The sequence below is a fragment of the Eucyclogobius newberryi genome, unplaced genomic scaffold (assembly GCF_026437365.1).
Source record: "Eucyclogobius newberryi isolate DKJ021-1_F unplaced genomic scaffold, fEucNew1.0.hap1 SCAF_308, whole genome shotgun sequence".
Lineage (NCBI taxonomy): Eukaryota > Metazoa > Chordata > Actinopteri > Gobiiformes > Gobiidae > Eucyclogobius > Eucyclogobius newberryi.
Genome location: NW_027315955.1, coordinates 42,402 through 62,500, shown reverse-complemented (window position 1 = coordinate 62,500; position 20,099 = coordinate 42,402). Strand labels below are relative to the sequence as shown.

General features: G+C 47.8%; 1 protein-coding gene across 1 annotated transcript in view; it reads right to left on the bottom strand.

Moving 5' to 3' along the window:
• Positions 1-657: 657 nt before the first annotated feature.
• Positions 658-20,099, bottom strand: part of LOC140374734 (C-1-tetrahydrofolate synthase, cytoplasmic-like) — a 32,336-nt gene continuing 12,894 nt past the window's right edge. Inside the window, exons 4-10 of the mRNA XM_072461731.1 lie at positions 15,301-15,354; positions 14,758-14,894; positions 13,559-13,659; positions 7,170-7,306; positions 1,114-1,225; positions 849-976; positions 658-749 (exon numbers count right to left, since the gene is read on the bottom strand). Of these exons, the coding sequence (XP_072317832.1) occupies positions 699-749; positions 849-976; positions 1,114-1,225; positions 7,170-7,306; positions 13,559-13,659; positions 14,758-14,894; positions 15,301-15,354 (720 nt within the window). The 3' untranslated portion in view covers positions 658-698. The remainder of the gene's footprint in view (positions 750-848; positions 977-1,113; positions 1,226-7,169; positions 7,307-13,558; positions 13,660-14,757; positions 14,895-15,300; positions 15,355-20,099) is intronic.

Genomic DNA, 20,099 nt, shown 5'->3' with positions numbered 1-20,099 from the left:
CCTGTGACTGCTCCTGTGAGGCCCCTGTGACTGCTCCTGTGACTGCTCCTGTGAGGCCCCTGTGACTGCTCCTGTGACTGCTCCTGTGAGGCCCCTGTGACTGCTCCTGTGACTGCTCCTGTGAGGCCCCTGTGACTGCTCCTGTGAGGCCCCTGTGACTGCTCCTGTGTGGCCCCTGTGTGGCCCCTGTGGCCCCTGTGACTCATTGGCTCTCACAAAGTGCTGCTTTGGTTATTGTGACGCTTTAATTTAGAACATTTGTAATTTTTCTACTTTTTATTCACTTTGTGCTTTTAGGACAAAGTATTCTTACAAAATAAAACATATTTGGGATAAATCGGTAGAAAGTGCTGCCCTTTCACAATAAAAGACTCCTCCCTCAGTGACGTCGTAGTCACTTCATCGTGGCGTCTGATTGGTCGATAAATGTGACGTTTTCAGCCGTTTGTGTCTGTGAAGTGTAAATAAAGGTGTGTTTTACCCCCCCCTGCTGGAGACTCAGAGAAACGCACTTTTTCACCAGAAACAGTTGATTTGATTTGATTTCTTTCACATAAAAATCACAAGTTATTTTACTTTTTTAATATTTTGATTTTCATTGGCTTTGGTTTCTGATCTTGCTCTGTATCCAGACCAGACCAGACTTGGTCCTGGTCCTGGTCCTGGTTTGGTCCTGCTGCCGCCGCCTCTGGACCGGGTCAAGTCCGGGTCTGGTTCTGGAGAAACCTCTGAGCGCTGATCACAGTGTTCTACAACAGACACAATGTGAGTCCTGGTCCTGGTCCTGGTCCTGGTCCTGGTCCTGGTCCTGGCTCTGGTCCTGGTCCTGGTCCTGGTCCTGGACTCACCTGCATTAACATGGCGACGGTCATAGGCCCCACCCCTCCAGGCACAGGCGTGAGGAATCCTGCTCTTTGATTGGCCGAGGCGTAATGGACGTCACCCACGACTTTCCGCCCACTGGGTCTGGACTCGTCTGAAACAGAACCAGAACCTGAAACAACTGTCTCCTGAGCCCGCTACTGCGGTCTGGACCAGGTCTGGACCAGGTCTGGACCTGGACCAGGACCATGTCTGGACCAGGACCAGGTCTGGACCAGGTCCGTGTTGTACCTGTGACGTAGTTGATTCCACAGTCGATGACCACGGCTCCTTCTTTGATCCAGTCTCCTTGGATAAGCTCCGCCCTCCCCATCCCCACCACCAGGATGTGGGCGCGGCTCACCTGAGACACAAGAGCTTTAGAGGTCACTGCATTTGACCTTTAGGAGCAGATCCAGGACCAGATCCAGGTCTGTGTCCACATACTAAGGCCCGATCCTGGACTCAAACCTGGAACCTTATGGTTGTGTGGCATTTGGGTTTTGAAGGTTTTCCTCACTAAGAATGATTCACCTCAATAATGTCCAAAAGAGACACACACAACGAGACACACACAATGAGACACACACAACGAGACACACACAACGAGACACACACAATGAGACACACACAATGAGACACACAATGAGACACACACAACGAGACACACACAATGAGACACACACAATGAGACACACACAATGAGACACACAATGAGACACACACAATGAGACACACAATGAGACACACACAACGAGACACACACAATGAGACACACACAACGAGACACACACAATGAGACACACAATGAGACACACACAACGAGACACACACAATGAGACACACACAACGAGACACACACAATGAGACACACAATGAGACACACACAACGAGACACACACAATGAGACACACACAACGAGACACACACAATGAGACACACACAACGAGACACACACAACGAGACACACACAATGAGACACACACAACGAGACACATACAATGAGACACACACAACGAGACACACACAATGAGACACACAATGAGACACACACAATGAGACACACAATGAGACACACACAATGAGACACACACAATGAGACACACAATGAGACACACAATGAGACACACACAATGAGACACACAATGAGACACACACAATGAGACACACACAATGAGACACACAATGAGACACACACAATGAGACACACAATGAGACACACACAACGAGACACACACAATGAGACACACACAACGAGACACACACAATGAGACACACAATGAGACACACACAACGAGACACACACAATGAGACACACACAACGAGACACACACAATGAGACACACACAATGAGACACACAATGAGACACACACAACGAGACACACACAACGAGACACACACAACGAGACACACACAACGAGACACACACAATGAGACACACACAATGAGACACACACAACGAGACACACACAATGAGACACACAATGAGACACACACAACGAGACACACACAATGAGACACACACAATGAGACACACACAACGAGACACACACAATGAGACACACACAACGAGACACACACAACGAGACACACACAATGAGACACACAACGAGACACACACAATGAGACACACAATGAGACACACACAACGAGACACACACAATGAGACACACAATGAGACACACACAACGAGACACACACAACGAGACACACACAATGAGACACACAATGAGACACACACAACGAGACACACACAACGAGACACACACAACGAGACACACACAATGAGACACACACAATGAGACACACACAACGAGACACACACAATGAGACACACACAATGAGACACACACAATGAGACACACACAATGAGACACACAATGAGACACACACAACGAGACACACACAATGAGACACACACAACGAGACACACACAACGAGACACACACAATGAGACACACAACGAGACACACACAACGAGACACACACAATGAGACACACAATGAGACACACACAACGAGACACACACAATGAGACACACAATGAGACACACACAACGAGACACACACAATGAGACACACAATGAGACACACACAATGAGACACACACAACGAGACACACACAATGAGACACACAATGAGACACACACAATGAGACACACACAATGAGACACACAATGAGACACACACAATGAGACACACACAATGAGACACACAATGAGACACACACAACGAGACACACACAATGAGACACACAATGAGACACACACAACGAGACACACACAACGAGACACACACAATGAGACACACACAATGAGACACACAATGAGACACACACAATGAGACACACACAATGAGACACACACAACGAGACACACACAATGAGACACACAATGAGACACACACAACGAGACACACACAATGAGACACACACAATGAGACACACACAATGAGACACACACAACGAGACACACACAATGAGACACACACAACGAGACACACACAACGAGACACACACAATGAGACACACACAATGAGACACACACAACGAGACACACACAATGAGACACACAATGAGACACACACAACGAGACACACACAACGAGACACACACAATGAGACACACACAACGAGACACACACAATGAGACACACACAATGAGACACACACAACGAGACACACACAATGAGACACACAACGAGACACACACAATGAGACACACACAACGAGACACACACAATGAGACACACACAACGAGACACACACAATGAGACACACACAATGAGACACACACAACGAGACACACACAATGAGACACACACAACGAGACACACACAACGAGACACACACAACGAGACACACACAATGAGACACACACAACGAGACACACACAATGAGACACACAATGAGACACACACAACGAGACACACACAATGAGACACACAATGAGACACACACAACGAGACACACACAATGAGACACACAATGAGACACACACAATGAGACACACACAACGAGACACACACAATGAGACACACACAATGAGACACACACAACGAGACACACACAATGAGACACACACAACGAGACACACACAACGAGACACACACAATGAGACACACAATGAGACACACACAACGAGACACACACAATGAGACACACACAAGAGGACATAAGAGCATCTTTACACACAATGACACACACAAGACGACATAAGACCATCTTTACACACAATGAGACACACACAAGACGACATAAGACCATCTTTACACACAATGAGACACACACAAGACGACATAAGACCATCTTTACACACAATGAGACACACACAAGAGGACATAAGACCATCTTTACACACAATGAGACACACACAAGACGACATAAGACCATCTTTACACACAATGAGACACACAAGAGGACATAAGAGCATCTTTACACACAATGACACACACAAGAGGACATAAGACCATCTTTACACACAATGAGACACACACAAGAGGACATAAGACCATCTTTACACACAATGACACACACAAGACGACATAAGACCATCTTTACACACAATGAGACACACACAAGAGGACATAAGACCATCTTTACACACAATGACACACACAAGAGGACATAAGACCATCTTTACACACAATGACACACACAAGAGGACATAAGACCATCTTTACACACAATGAGACACACACAAGACGACATAAGACCATCTTTACACACAATGAGACACACACAAGACGACATAAGACCATCTTCACACACAATGAGACACACACAAGACGACATAAGACCATCTTTACACACAATGACACACACAAGACGACATAAGACCATCTTTACACACAAGAGGACATAAGACCATCTTTACACACAATGACACACACAAGAGGACATAAGACCATCTTTACACACAATGACACACACAAGAGGACATAAGACCATCTTTACACACAATGACACACACAAGAGGACATAAGACCATCTTTACACACAATGAGACACACACAAGACGACATAAGACCATCTTTACACACAATGAGACACACACAAGACGACATAAGACCATCTTTACACACAATGAGACACACACAAGAGGACATAAGACCATCTTTACACACAATGACACACATGAAAGGTCACATGACAGACTTAGACTTTAAAGAGAGGAGTGAGTCAGGGCTGTGCTTGGTCCCCTCTGTTGTTTGGACGATGGTTTTAGAGTCTCAGTCGATTGGACAGAACATCAAATGTCCAGCTGCAGATCATGTTCTATATTTGACCAAACGAAATGTCCAGACTTAATGTGAAACTGTCCAACGTCTGGAGACAAACTGAAATACGACTTTGGACCAAATTGGTTATTTTAATTTGTGTGCCATGATTTTTTTATGTGTATTTGTGTTGTTGTGTGTGTTTGTGTTGTGTGTGTTTGTGTTGTTGTGTGTGTTTGTGTTGTGTGTGTTTGTGTTGTGTGTGTTTGTGTTGTTGTGTGTGTTTGTGTTGTGTGTGTTTGTGTTGTGTGTGTTTGTGTTGTTGTGTGTGTTTGTGTTGTGTGTGTGTTTGTGTTGTTGTGTGTGTTTGTGTTGTGTGTGTTTGTGTTGTTGTGTGTGTTTGTGTTGTTGTGTGTGTTTGTGTTGTTAATAATAATAATAATAATAATAATAACTTTTATTTATATAGTGCTTTTCAGTGACCCAAAGACGCTGAACATAATAAAAAAGGGGGTGTATTTACAGACAGGGGGGACAACACGTACAGAACACATTAATATACAGATAAAATGAACGAGACAGAAGAAGTAGAGAGAAAAAGATGGGGATGTAACAGGGGGTAGAAGAGTAGGCAATGGGGTAGAGGAGGCTAGGGGGAGGGGAGGTCATAGGCTTGGGTGAAGAGGTCATGTTTTTAGGCGGGATTTGAATGTTGTGAGTGAGGGAGAGTGGGGGGGGGGGGAGGGAGTTCCAGAGTCGGGGTGCTGCTCGGGAGAACGCTCTGTCGCCAAAAGTTTTGAGTCGGGATGTTGGTGCAGTCAGGGTGAGAGAGGAGGAGGATCGGAGAGCTCGGGTGGGGCGGTGGGGGATGAGGAGGTCAGACAGGTAGGGGGGGGCAAGGTGGTGAAGAGCTTTGAAGGTGAGGAGGAGTATTTTAAAGTTTATGCGCTGCTTGATGGGGAGAGAGTGGAGAGAGCGGAGAACGGGAGTGATGTGATCACGGGACCGGGTGTGGGTGAGGAGGAGGGTGTGGGTGAGGAGGCGGGTGTGGGTGAGGAGGCGGGTGTGGGTGAGGAGGCGGGCAGCGGAGTTTTGGACCATTTGGAGTCTGTGGAGGGAATGGGAGGAGGTGCCAGTGAGGAGGGAGGTGCAGTAGTGGAGGCGGGAGGAGATGAAGGCATGGATGAGGGATTCAGCAGCGGGGAGGGTGAGGCAGTGTCGGATTTTGGCGATGTGTGTGTTTGTGTTGTTAGTGTTGAGCTACTGATGAAGGAGCTACAAGTGAAGGAGCTACAAGTGAAGGAGCTACAAGTGAAGGAGCTACAAGTGAAGGAGCTACAAGTGAAGGAGCTACAAGTGAAGGAGCTACAAATGATGGAGCTACAAGTGATGGAGCTACAAGTGATGGAGCTACAAGTGAAGGAGCTACAAATGATGGAGCTACAAGTGATGGAGCTACAAGTGAAGGAGCTACAAGTGAAGGAGCTACAAGTGAAGGAGCTACAAATGATGGAGCTACAAGTGATGGAGCTACAAGTGAAGGAGCTACAAGTGAAGGAGCTACAAGTGAAGGAGCTACAAATGATGGAGCTACAAGTGATGGAGCTACAAGTGAAGGAGCTACAAGTGAAGGAGCTACAAGTGAAGGAGCTACAAATGATGGAGCTACAAGTGATGGAGCTACAAGTGAAGGAGCTACAAGTGAAGGAGCTACAAGTGAAGGAGCTACAAGTGAAGGAGCTACAAGTGAAGGAGCTACAAATGATGGAGCTACAAGTGATGGAGCTACAAGTGAAGGAGCTACAAATGATGGAGCTACAAATGATGGAGCTACAAGTGATGGAGCTACAAGTGAAGGAGCTACAAGTGAAGGAGCTACAAATGATGGAGCTACAAGTGATGGAGCTACAAGTGAAGGAGCTACAAGTGAAGGAGCTACAAGTGAAGGAGCTACAAATGATGGAGCTACAAGTGATGGAGCTACAAGTGAAGGAGCTACAAGTGAAGGAGCTACAAGTGAAGGAGCTACAAGTGAAGGAGCTACAAGTGAAGGAGCTACAAGTGAAGGAGCTACACTTGTACAGTGTGTACCTGGTCTGGCAGGTCCTTGGTCCTGGAGTGACACACTGTCACAGTGGCGTGGTTCCACAGCAGCAGGTCGTGCATCGGAGCGCCTACGATTTTACTGCGACCAATCACAACAGCCTGTTTCCCTGCCACGGACACGCCTACAGGAAGTGAACAGGGTCAGAGACACGCCTAGAGGAAGTGAACAGGGTCAGAGACACGCCTACAGGAAGTGAACAGGGTCAGAGACACGCCTACAGGAAGTGAATAGGGTCAGAGACACGCCTACAGGAAGTGAATAGGGTCAGAGACACGCCTACAGGAAGTGAACAGGGTCAGAGACACGCCTACAGGAAGTGAACAGGGTCAGAGGCACGCCTACAGGAAGTGAATAGGGTCAGAGACACGCCTACAGGAAGTGAACAGGGTCAGAGACACGCCTACAGGAAGTGAACAGGGTCAGAGACACGCCTACAGGAAGTGAACAGGGTCAGAGACACGCATAGAGGAAGTGAACAGGGTCAGAGACACGCCTACAGGAAGTGAACAGGGTCAGAGACACGCCTACAGGAAGTGAATAGGGTCAGAGACACGCCTACAGGAAGTGAATAGGGTCAGAGACACGCCTACAGGAAGTGAACAGGGTCAGAGACACGCCTACAGGAAGTGAACAGGGTCAGAGGCACGCCTACAGGAAGTGAATAGGGTCAGAGACACGCCTACAGGAAGTGAACAGGGTCAGAGACACGCCTACAGGAAGTGAACAGGGTCAGAGACACGCCTACAGGAAGTGAACAGGGTCAGAGACACGCCTAGAGGAAGTGAACAGGGTCAGAGACACGCCTACAGGAAGTGAACAGGGTCAGAGACACGCCTACAGGAAGTGAATAGGGTCAGAGACACGCCTACAGGAAGTGAATAGGGTCAGAGACACGCCTACAGGAAGTGAACAGGGTCAGAGACACGCCTACAGGAAGTGAACAGGGTCAGAGGCACGCCTACAGGAAGTGAATAGGGTCAGAGACACGCCTACAGGAAGTGAACAGGGTCAGAGACACGCCTACAGGAAGTGAACAGGGTCAGAGACACGCCTACAGGAAGTGAACAGGGTCAGAGACACGCCTAGAGGAAGTGAACAGGGTCAGAGACACGCCTACAGGAAGTGAACAGGGTCAGAGACACGCCTACAGGAAGTGAATAGGGTCAGAGACACGCCTACAGGAAGTGAATAGGGTCAGAGACACGCCTACAGGAAGTGAACAGGGTCAGAGACACGCCTACAGGAAGTGAACAGGGTCAGAGGCACGCCTACAGGAAGTGAATAGGGTCAGAGACACGCCTACAGGAAGTGAACAGGGTCAGAGACACGCCTACAGGAAGTGAACAGGGTCAGAGACACGCCTACAGGAAGTGAACAGGGTCAGAGACACGCCTAGAGGAAGTGAACAGGGTCAGAGACACGCCTACAGGAAGTGAACAGGGTCAGAGACACGCCTAAAGGAAGTGAATAGGGTCAGAGACACGCCTACAGGAAGTGAACAGGGTCAGAGACACGCCTACAGGAAGTGAACAGGGTCAGAGACACGCCTACAGGAAGTGAACAGGGTCAGAGACACGCCTAGAGGAAGTGAACAGGGTCAGAGACACGCCTACAGGAAGTGAACAGGATCAGAGACACGCCTAAAGGAAGTGAACAGGGTCAGAGACACGCCTACAGGAAGTGAATAGGGTCAGAGACACGCCTACAGGAAGTGAACAGGGTCAGAGACACGCCTACAGGAAGTGAACAGGGTCAGAGACACGCCTACAGGAAGTGAATAGGGTCAGAGACACGCCTACAGGAAGTGAACAGGGTCAGAGACACGCCTACAGGAAGTGAACAGGGTCAGAGACACGTCTGCAGGAAGTGAACAGGGTCAGAGACACGCCTACAGGAAGTGAACAGGGTCAGAGACACGTCTGCAGGAAGTGAACAGGGTCAGAGACACGCCTACAGGAAGTGAACAGGGTCAGAGACACGCCTACAGGAAGTGAACAGGGTCAGAGACACGCCTACAGGAAGTGAATAGGGTCAGAGACACGCCTACAGGAAGTGAACAGGGTCAGAGACACGCCTACAGGAAGTGAACAGGGTCAGAGACACGTCTGCAGGAAGTGAACAGGGTCAGAGACACGCCTACAGGAAGTGAACAGGGTCAGAGACACGCCTACAGGAAGTGAACAGGGTCAGAGACACGCCTACAGGAAGTGAACAGGGTCAGAGACACGCCTACAGGAAGTGAACAGGGTCAGAGACACGCCTACAGGAAGTGAACAGGGTCAGAGACACGTCTGCAGGAAGTGAACAGGGTCAGAGACACGCCTACAGGAAGTGAACAGGGTCAGAGACACGCCTACAGGAAGTGAACAGGGTCAGAGACACGCCTACAGGAAGTGAACAGGGTCAGAGACACGCCTACAGGAAGTGAACAGGGTCAGAGACACGCCTACAGGAAGTGAATAGGGTCAGAGACACGCCTACAGGAAGTGAACAGGGTCAGAGACACGCCTACAGGAAGTGAACAGGGTCAGAGGCACGCCTACAGGAAGTGAATAGGGTCAGAGACACGCCTACAGGAAGTGAACAGGGTCAGAGACACGCCTACAGGAAGTGAACAGGGTCAGAGACACGCCTACAGGAAGTGAACAGGGTCAGAGACACGCCTACAGGAAGTGAACAGGGTCAGAGACACGCCTACAGGAAGTGAATAGGGTCAGAGACACGCCTACAGGAAGTGAACAGGGTCAGAGACACGCCTACAGGAAGTGAACAGGGTCAGAGACACGCCTACAGGAAGTGAACAGGGTCAGAGACACGTCTGCAGGAAGTGAACAGGGTCAGAGACACGCCTACAGGAAGTGAACAGGGTCAGAGACACACCTACAGGAAGTGAACAGGGTCAGAGACACGCCTACAGGAAGTGAACAGGGTCAGAGACACGCCTACAGGAAGTGAACAGGGTCAGAGACACGTCTGCAGGAAGTGAACAGGGTCAGAGACACGCCTACAGGAAGTGAACAGGGTCAGAGACACGCCTACAGGAAGTGAACAGGGTCAGAGACACGCCTACAGGAAGTGAATAGGGTCAGAGACACGCCTACAGGAAGTGAATAGGGTCAGAGACACGCCTACAGGAAGTGAACAGGGTCAGAGACACGCCTACAGGAAGTGAACAGGGTCAGAGGCACGCCTACAGGAAGTGAATAGGGTCAGAGACACGCCTACAGGAAGTGAACAGGGTCAGAGACACGCCTACAGGAAGTGAACAGGGTCAGAGACACGCCTACAGGAAGTGAACAGGGTCAGAGACACGCCTAGAGGAAGTGAACAGGGTCAGAGACACGCCTACAGGAAGTGAACAGGGTCAGAGACACGCCTAAAGGAAGTGAATAGGGTCAGAGACACGCCTACAGGAAGTGAACAGGGTCAGAGACACGCCTACAGGAAGTGAACAGGGTCAGAGACACGCCTACAGGAAGTGAACAGGGTCAGAGACACGCCTAGAGGAAGTGAACAGGGTCAGAGACACGCCTACAGGAAGTGAACAGGGTCAGAGACACGCCTAAAGGAAGTGAACAGGGTCAGAGACACGCCTACAGGAAGTGAATAGGGTCAGAGACACGCCTACAGGAAGTGAACAGGGTCAGAGACACGCCTACAGGAAGTGAATAGGGTCAGAGACACGCCTACAGGAAGTGAACAGGGTCAGAGACACGCCTACAGGAAGTGAACAGGGTCAGAGACACGCCTACAGGAAGTGAACAGGGTCAGAGACACGCCTACAGGAAGTGAATAGGGTCAGAGACACGCCTACAGGAAGTGAACAGGGTCAGAGACACGCCTACAGGAAGTGAACAGGGTCAGAGACACGTCTGCAGGAAGTGAACAGGGTCAGAGACACGCCTACAGGAAGTGAACAGGGTCAGAGACACGCCTACAGGAAGTGAACAGGGTCAGAGACACGCCTACAGGAAGTGAACAGGGTCAGAGACACGCCTACAGGAAGTGAACAGGGTCAGAGACACGCCTACAGGAAGTGAACAGGGTCAGAGACACGTCTGCAGGAAGTGAACAGGGTCAGAGACACGCCTACAGGAAGTGAACAGGGTCAGAGACACGCCTACAGGAAGTGAACAGGGTCAGAGACACGCCTACAGGAAGTGAACAGGGTCAGAGACACGCCTACAGGAAGTGAATAGGGTCAGAGACACGCCTACAGGAAGTGAACAGGGTCAGAGACACGCCTACAGGAAGTGAACAGGGTCAGAGGCACGCCTACAGGAAGTGAATAGGGTCAGAGACACGCCTACAGGAAGTGAACAGGGTCAGAGACACGCCTACAGGAAGTGAACAGGGTCAGAGACACGCCTACAGGAAGTGAACAGGGTCAGAGACACGCCTACAGGAAGTGAACAGGGTCAGAGACACGCCTACAGGAAGTGAATAGGGTCAGAGACACGCCTACAGGAAGTGAACAGGGTCAGAGACACGCCTACAGGAAGTGAACAGGGTCAGAGACACGCCTACAGGAAGTGAACAGGGTCAGAGACACGTCTGCAGGAAGTGAACAGGGTCAGAGACACGCCTACAGGAAGTGAACAGGGTCAGAGACACACCTACAGGAAGTGAACAGGGTCAGAGACACGCCTACAGGAAGTGAACAGGGTCAGAGACACGCCTACAGGAAGTGAACTGGGTCAGAGACACGTCTGCAGGAAGTGAACAGGGTCAGAGACACGCCTACAGGAAGTGAACAGGGTCAGAGACACGCCTACAGGAAGTGAACAGGGTCAGAGACACGCCTACAGGAAGTGAATAGGGTCAGAGACACGCCTACAGGAAGTGAATAGGGTCAGAGACACGCCTACAGGAAGTGAACAGGGTCAGAGACACGCCTACAGGAAGTGAACAGGGTCAGAGACACGCCTACAGGAAGTGAACAGGGTCAGAGACACGCCTACAGGAAGTGAACAGGGTCAGAGACACGCCTACAGGAAGTGAACAGGGTCAGAGACACGTCTACAGGAAGTGAACAGGGTCAGAGACATGCCTAGAGGAAGTGAAGAAGGTCAGAGACACGCCTACAGAAAGTTAATAGGGTCAGAGACACGTCTACAGGAAGTGAAGAGGGTCAGAGACACGCCTACAGGAAGTGAACAGGGTCAGAGACACGTCTACAGGAAGTGAACAGGGTCAGAGACACGCCTACAGGAAGTGAACAGGGTCCGAGACACGCCTACTGAAAGTGAACAGGGTCAGAGACACGCCTACAGGAAGTGAACAGGGTCAGAGACACGCCTACAGGAAGTGAACAGGGTCAGAGACAAGCCTACAGGAAGTGAAGAAGGTCAGAGACACGTCTACAGGAAGTGAAGAGGGTCAGAGACACGTCTACAGGAAGTGAACAGGGTCAGAGACACGCCTACAGGAAGTGAAGAGGGTCAGGGACACGTCTACAGGAAGTGAAGAGGGTCAGAGACATGCCTACAGGAAGTGAAGAGGGTCAAAGACACACCTACAGGAAGTGAACAGGGTCAGAGATACGTCTAAAGGAAGTGAACAGGGTCAGAGACACGCCTACAGGAAGTGAATAGGGTCAGAGACACGCCTACAGGAAGTGAACAGGGTCAGAGACACGCCTACAGGAAGTGAACAGGGTCAGAGACACGTCTGCAGGAAGTGAACAGGGTCAGAGACACGCCTACAGGAAGTGAACAGGGTCAGAGACACGCCTACAGGAAGTGAATAGGGTCAGAGACACGCCTACTGAAAGTGAACAGGGTCAGAGACACGCCTACAGGAAGTGAACAGGGTCAGAGACACGCCTACAGGAAGTGAACAGGGTCAGAGACAAGCCTACAGGAAGTGAAGAAGGTCAGAGACACGTCTACAGGAAGTGAAGAAGGTCAGAGACACGTCTACAGGAAGTGAACAGGGTCAGAGACACGCCTACAGGAAGTGAAGAGGGTCAGGGACACGTCTACAGGAAGTGAAGAGGGTCAGAGACATGCCTACAGGAAGTGAAGAGGGTCAAAGACACACCTACAGGAAGTGAACAGGGTCAGAGACACGTCTAAAGGAAGTGAACAGGGTCAGAGACACGCCTACAGGAAGTGAATAGGGTCAGAGACACGCCTACAGGAAGTGAACAGGGTCAGAGACACGCCTACAGGAAGTGAACAGGGTCAGAGACACGCCTACAGGAAGTGAACAGGGTCAGAGACACGCCTACAGGAAATGAACAGGGTCAGAGACACGTCTACAGGAAATGAACAGGGTCAGAGACACGCCTACAGGAAATGAACAGGGTCAGAGACACGCCTACAGGAAATGAACAGGGTCTGAAGTGTGACAGGTGTGACAGGTGCAGTACCTGTCTGTCTGATCAGTTCCATACATCCCTGTGGCGTGCAGGGCAGAAAACAGTCCCTAAGTTCTCCACGAGAAAGTCTGCCAGCGTTTACACAAGACAAGCTGAAAGGAACCAGAACCAAGTTTATTCTAAAGCAGGACTAAAGCAGAACTAAAGCAGGACTAAAGCAGGACTAAAGCAGGACTAAAGCAGGTCTAAAGCAGGTCTAAAGCAGGTCTAAAGCAGGTCTAAAGCAGGACTAAAGCAGGACTAAAGCAGGACTAAAGCAGGACTAAAGCAGGACTAAAGCAGGACTAAAGCAGAACTAAAGCAGAACTAAAGCAGGACTAAAGCAGGACTAAAGCAGGTCTAAAGCAGGACTAAAGCAGAACTAAAGCAGGACTAAAGCAGGACTAAAGCAGGACTAAAGCAGGTCTAAAGCAGGACTAAAGCAGGACTAAAGCAGGACTAAAGCAGAACTAAAGCAGAACTAAAGCAGGACTAAAGCAGGACTAAAGCAGGTCTAAAGCAGGACTAAAGCAGAACTAAAGCAGGACTAAAGCAGGACTAAAGCAGGACTAAAGCAGGTCTAAAGCAGGACTAAAGCAGGACTAAAGCAGAACTAAAGCAGGTCTAAAGCAGGACTAAAGCAGGACTAAAGCAGGTCTAAAGCAGGTCTAAAGCAGGTCTAAAGCAGGACTAAAGCAGGACTAAAGCAGGTCTAAAGCAGGACTAAAGCAGGTCTAAAGCAGGACTAAAGCAGAACTAAAGCAGGACTAAAGCAGGACTAAAGCAGGACTAAAGCAGGTCTAAAGCAGGTCTAAAGCAGGTCTAAAGCAGGACTAAAGCAGGTCTAAAGCAGGTCTAAAGCAGGTCTAAAGCAGGACTAAAGCAGGTCTAAAGCAGGTCTAAAGCAGGACTAAAGCAGGACTAAAGCAGGACTAAAGCAGGACTAAAGCAGGTCTAAAGCAGGAGTAAAGCAGGACTAAAGCAGGACTAAAGCAGGACTAAAGCAGGACTAAAGCAGGACTAAAGCAGGACTAAAGCAGGTCTAAAGCAGGTCTAAAGCAGGTCTAAAGCAGGACTAAAGCAGGTCTAAAGCAGGTCTAAAGCAGGTCTAAAGCAGGTCTAAAGCAGGACTAAAGCAGGTCTAAAGCAGGTCTAAAGCAGGACTAAAGCGGGTCTAAAGCAGGACTAAAGCGGGTCTAAAGCAGACTGACCCGTCCACGTCCTTCAGAGGAGACACTGCGTTGGTGATCAGATCCTGATCCATGGGTTTGTCTGAGTCCAGAGGAAGCTGCACAATCAGACCATGAACCTCAGGATCCTCGTTTAGAGCCAGGATGTTTCTGAGGACCTGAAGAGACAAAAGAGACATGTGAGGAGACAAGGAGATATGTGAGGAGACAAGGAGACAAGGAGACATGGGAGGAGACAAGGAGACATGTGAGGAGACAAGGAGACAAGGAGACATGGGAGGAGACAAGGAGACATGGGAGGAGACAAGGAGACAAGGAGACATGGGAGGAGACAAGGAGACAAGGAGACATGGGAGGAGACAAGGAGACAAGGAGACATGGGAGGAGACAAGGAGACATGTGAGGAGACAAGGAGACAAGGAGACATGTGAGGAGACAAGGAGACAAGGAGACATGTGAGGAGACAAGGAGACAAGGAGACATGGGAGGAGACAAGGAGACAAGGAGACATGTGAGGAGACAAGGAGACATGAGGCCCTCACCTGTGGCAGGTGCAGTACTGACCTCGTCCTGACAGGTGGTGCTCGGGAGTCGAATGTGTTTGGCGTTTATCCCGATCTGAAAAACAAAGTCTTTAAACTGGACTTTAGACACGCCCCTTTAGACACGCCCCTTTAGACACGCCCTTTTAGACACGCCCTTTTAGACACGCCCCTTTAGACACGCCCCTTTAGACACGCCCTTTTAGACACGCCCTTTTAGACACGCCCCTTTAGACACGCCCTTTTAGACACGCCCTTTTAGACACGCCCCTTTAGACACGCCCTTTTAGACACGCCCCTTTAGACACGCCCCTTTAGACACGCCCTTTTAGACACGCCCTTTTAGACACGCCCCTTTAGACACGCCCTTTTAGACACGCCCCTTTAGACACGCCCTTTTAGACACGCCCTTTTAGACACGCCCCTTTAGACACGCCCCTTTAGACACGCCCTTTTAGACACGCCCTTTTAGACACGCCCTTTTAGACACGCCCTTTTAGACACGCCCTTTGAGACACGCCCTTTTAGACACGCCCTTTTAGACACGCCCCTTTGAGACACGCCCTTTTAGACACGCCCTTTGAGACACGCCCTTTGAGACACGCCCCTTTTCTCTGATGATGAATAAAACATTCTCTAGATTTGAATCTGACACTTTATATTATAACGATAGAAAGACAAAGGAGGCGGGGTTTATTTCAGGTCAAATCAGAGCGTTGGAAACATATGAAGCTCAATGGAAACATATGAAGCTCGATGGAAACATATGAAGCTCGATAGAAACATACGAAGCTCGATGGAAACATATGAAGCTCAATGGAAACATACGAAGCTCAATGGAAACATATGAAGCTCGATGGAAACATATGAAGCTCGATGGAAACATATGAAGCTCAATGGAAACATACGAAGCTCAATGGAAACATATGAAGCTCGATGGAAACATATGAAGCTCGATAGAAACATATGAAGCTCGATGGAAACATATGAAGCTCGATGGAAACATATGAAGCTCGATGGAAACATATGAAGCTCGATGGAAACATATGAAGCTCCATAGAAACATATGAAGCTCGATGGAAACATATGAAGCTCGATAGAAACACACGAAGCTCGATGGAAACATACGAAGCTCGATGGAAACATACGAAGCTCGATGGAAACATACGAAGCTCGATGGAAACATATGAAGCTCGATGGAAACACACGAAGCTCGATGGAAACATATGAGGCTCGATGGAAACATATGAAGCTCAATGAAAACATACGAAGCTCGATGGAAACACACGAAGCTCGATGGAAACATATGAGGCTCGATGGAAACATATGTAGTTCGATGGAAACACACGAAGCTCAATTGAAACATACGAAGCTCAATGGAAAAAATACGAAGCTCGATGGAAACATAATTGGCTCGATGGAAACACACGAAGCTCGATGGAAACATACGAAGCTCGATGGAAACATATGAAGCTCGATGGAAACATACGAAGCTCGATGGAAACATATGAAGCTCGATAGAAACATATGAAGCTCGATGGAAACATATGAAGCTCGATAGAAACATACGAAGCTCGATGGAAACATATGAAGCTCAATGGAAACATATGAAGCTCGATGGAAACATATGAAGCTCGATGGAAACATATGAAGCTCGATGGAAACATATGAAGCTCGATGGAAACATATGAAGCTCGATAGAAACATATGAAGCTCGATGGAAACATATGAAGCTCGATAGAAACATATGAAGCTCGATGGAAACATATGAAGCTCGATAGAAACATATGAAGCTCGATGGATACATATGAAGCTCGATAGAAACATACGAAGCTCGATGGAAACATATGAAGCTCGATGGAAACATATCAAGCTCGATAGAAACATATGAAGCTCGATGGAAACATATGAAGCTCGATAGAAACATACGAAGCTCGATGGAAACATATGAAGCTCAATGGAAACATATGAAGCTCAATGGAAACATATGAAGCTCGATGGAAACATATGAAGCTCGATAGAAACATACGAAGCTCGATGGAAACATATGAAGCTCAATGGAAACATATGAAGCTCAATTGAAAACATACAAAGCTCAATGGAAACATGAAGCTCAATTGAAACATACGAAGCTCAATGGAAACATACGAAGCTCAATGGAAACATATGAAGCTCGATGGAAACATACGAAGCTCGATGGAAAATACGAAGCTTGATGGAAACATAATTAGCTCGATGGGAACACACGAAGCTCGATGGAAACATACGAAGCTCGATGGAAACATACGAAGTTCGATGGAAACATACGAAGCTCGATGGAAACATACGAAGCTCGATGGAAACACACGAAGCTCGATGGAAACACACGAAGCTCGATGGAAACATACGAAGCTCGATGGAAACATACGAAGCTCGATGGAAATACACGAAGCTCGATGGAAACATACGAAGCTCGATGGAAACATACGAAGCTCGATGGAAACATATGAAGCTCGATGGAAACATATGAAGCTCAATGGAAACATATGAAGCTCAATGGAAACATACGAAGCTCAATGGAAACATACGAAGCTCAATGGAAACATATGAAGCTCGATGGAAACATACGAAGCTCGATGGAAAATACGAAGCTTGATGGAAACATAATTAGCTCGATGGGAACACACGAAGCTCGATGGAAACATACGAAGCTCGATGGAAACATACGAAGCTCGATGGAAACACACGATGGAAACATACGAAGCTCGATGGAAACATACGAAGCTCGATGGAAACATATGAAGCTCAATGGAAACATATGAAGCTCAATGGAAACATACGAAGTTCGATGGAAACATACGAAGCTCGATGGAAACATACGAAGCTCGATGGAAACATACGAAGCTCGATGGAAACACACGAAGCTCGATGGAAACATACGAAGCTCGATGGAAACATACGAAGCTCGATGGAAACATACGAAGCTCGATGGAAACATATGAAGCTCGATGGAAACACACGAAGCTCGATGGAAACATATGAGGCTCGATGGAAACATATGAAGCTCAATGGAAACATACGAAGCTCGATGGAAACACACGAAGCTCGATGGAAACATATGAGGCTCGATGGAAACATATGTAGTTCGATGGAAACATACGAAGCTCGATGGAAACATACGAAGCTCAATTGAAACATACGAAGCTCAATGGAAAATACGAAGCTCGATGGAAACATACGAAGCTCGATGGAAACATATGAAGCTCGATGGAAACATACGAAGCTCGATGGAAACATATGAAGCTCGATGGAAACATATGAAGCTCGATAGAAACATACGAAGCTCGATGGAAACATATGAAGCTCAATGGAAACATATGAAGCTCGATGGAAACATATGAAGCTCGATGGAAACATATAAAGCTCGATAGAAACATATGAAGCTCGATGGAAACATATGAAGCTCGATAGAAACATATGAAGCTCGATGGAAACATATGAAGCTCGATAGAAACATATGAAGCTCGATGGAAACATATGAAGCTCGATAGAAACATACGAAGCTCGATGGAAACATATGAAGCTCAATGGAAACATATGAAGCTCGATAGAAACATACGAAGCTCGATGGAAACATATGAAGCTCAATGGAAACATATGGAGCTCAATGGAAACATATGAAGCTCGATGGAAACATATGAAGCTCGATAGAAACATACGAAGCTCGATGGAAACATATGAAGCTCAATGGAAACATATGAAGCTCAATGGAAACATATGAAGCTCGATGGAAACATATGAAGCTCGATAGAAACATACGAAGCTCGATGGAAACATATGAAGCTCAATGGAAACATATGAAGCTCAATTGAAACATACGAAGCTCAATGGAAACATACGAAGCTCAATGGAAACATATGAAGCTCGATGGAAACATACGAAGCTCGATGGAAAATACGAAGCTTGATGGAAACATAATTAGCTCGATGGGAACACACGAAGCTCGATGGAAACATACGAAGCTCGATGGAAACATACGAAGTTCGATGGAAACATACGAAGATCGATGGAAACATACGAAGCTCGATGGAAACATACGAAGCTCGATGGAAACACACGAAGCTCGATGGAAACACACGAAGCTCGATGGAAACATACGAAGCTCGATGGAAACATACGAAGCTCGATGGAAACACACGAAGCTCGATGGAAACATACGAAGCTCGATGGAAACATACGAAGCTCGATGGAAACATATGAAGCTCGATGGAAACATATGAAGCTCAATGGAAACATATGAAGCTCAATGGAAACATACGAAGCTCAATGGAAACATACGAAGTTCGATGGAAACATATGAAGCTCGATGGAAACATACGAAGCTCGATGGAAAATACGAAGCTTGATGGAAACATAATTAGCTCGATGGGAACACACGAAGCTCGATGGAAAATACGAAGCTTGATGGAAACATAATTAGCTCGATGGGAACACACGAAGCTCGATGGAAACATACGAAGCTCGATGGAAACACACGAAGCTCGATGGAAACATACGAAGCTCGATGGAAACATACGAAGCTCAATGGAAACATACGAAGCTCGATGGAAACATACGAAGCTCAATGGAAACATATGAAGCTCAATGGAAACATACGAAGTTCGATGGAAACATACGAAGCTCGATGGAAACATACGAAGCTCGATGGAAACATACGAAGCTCGATGGAAACATACGAAGCTCGATGGAAACATACGAAGCTCGATGGAAACATATGAAGCTCGATGGAAACACACGAAGCTCGATGGAAACATATGAGGCTCGATGGAAACATATGAAGCT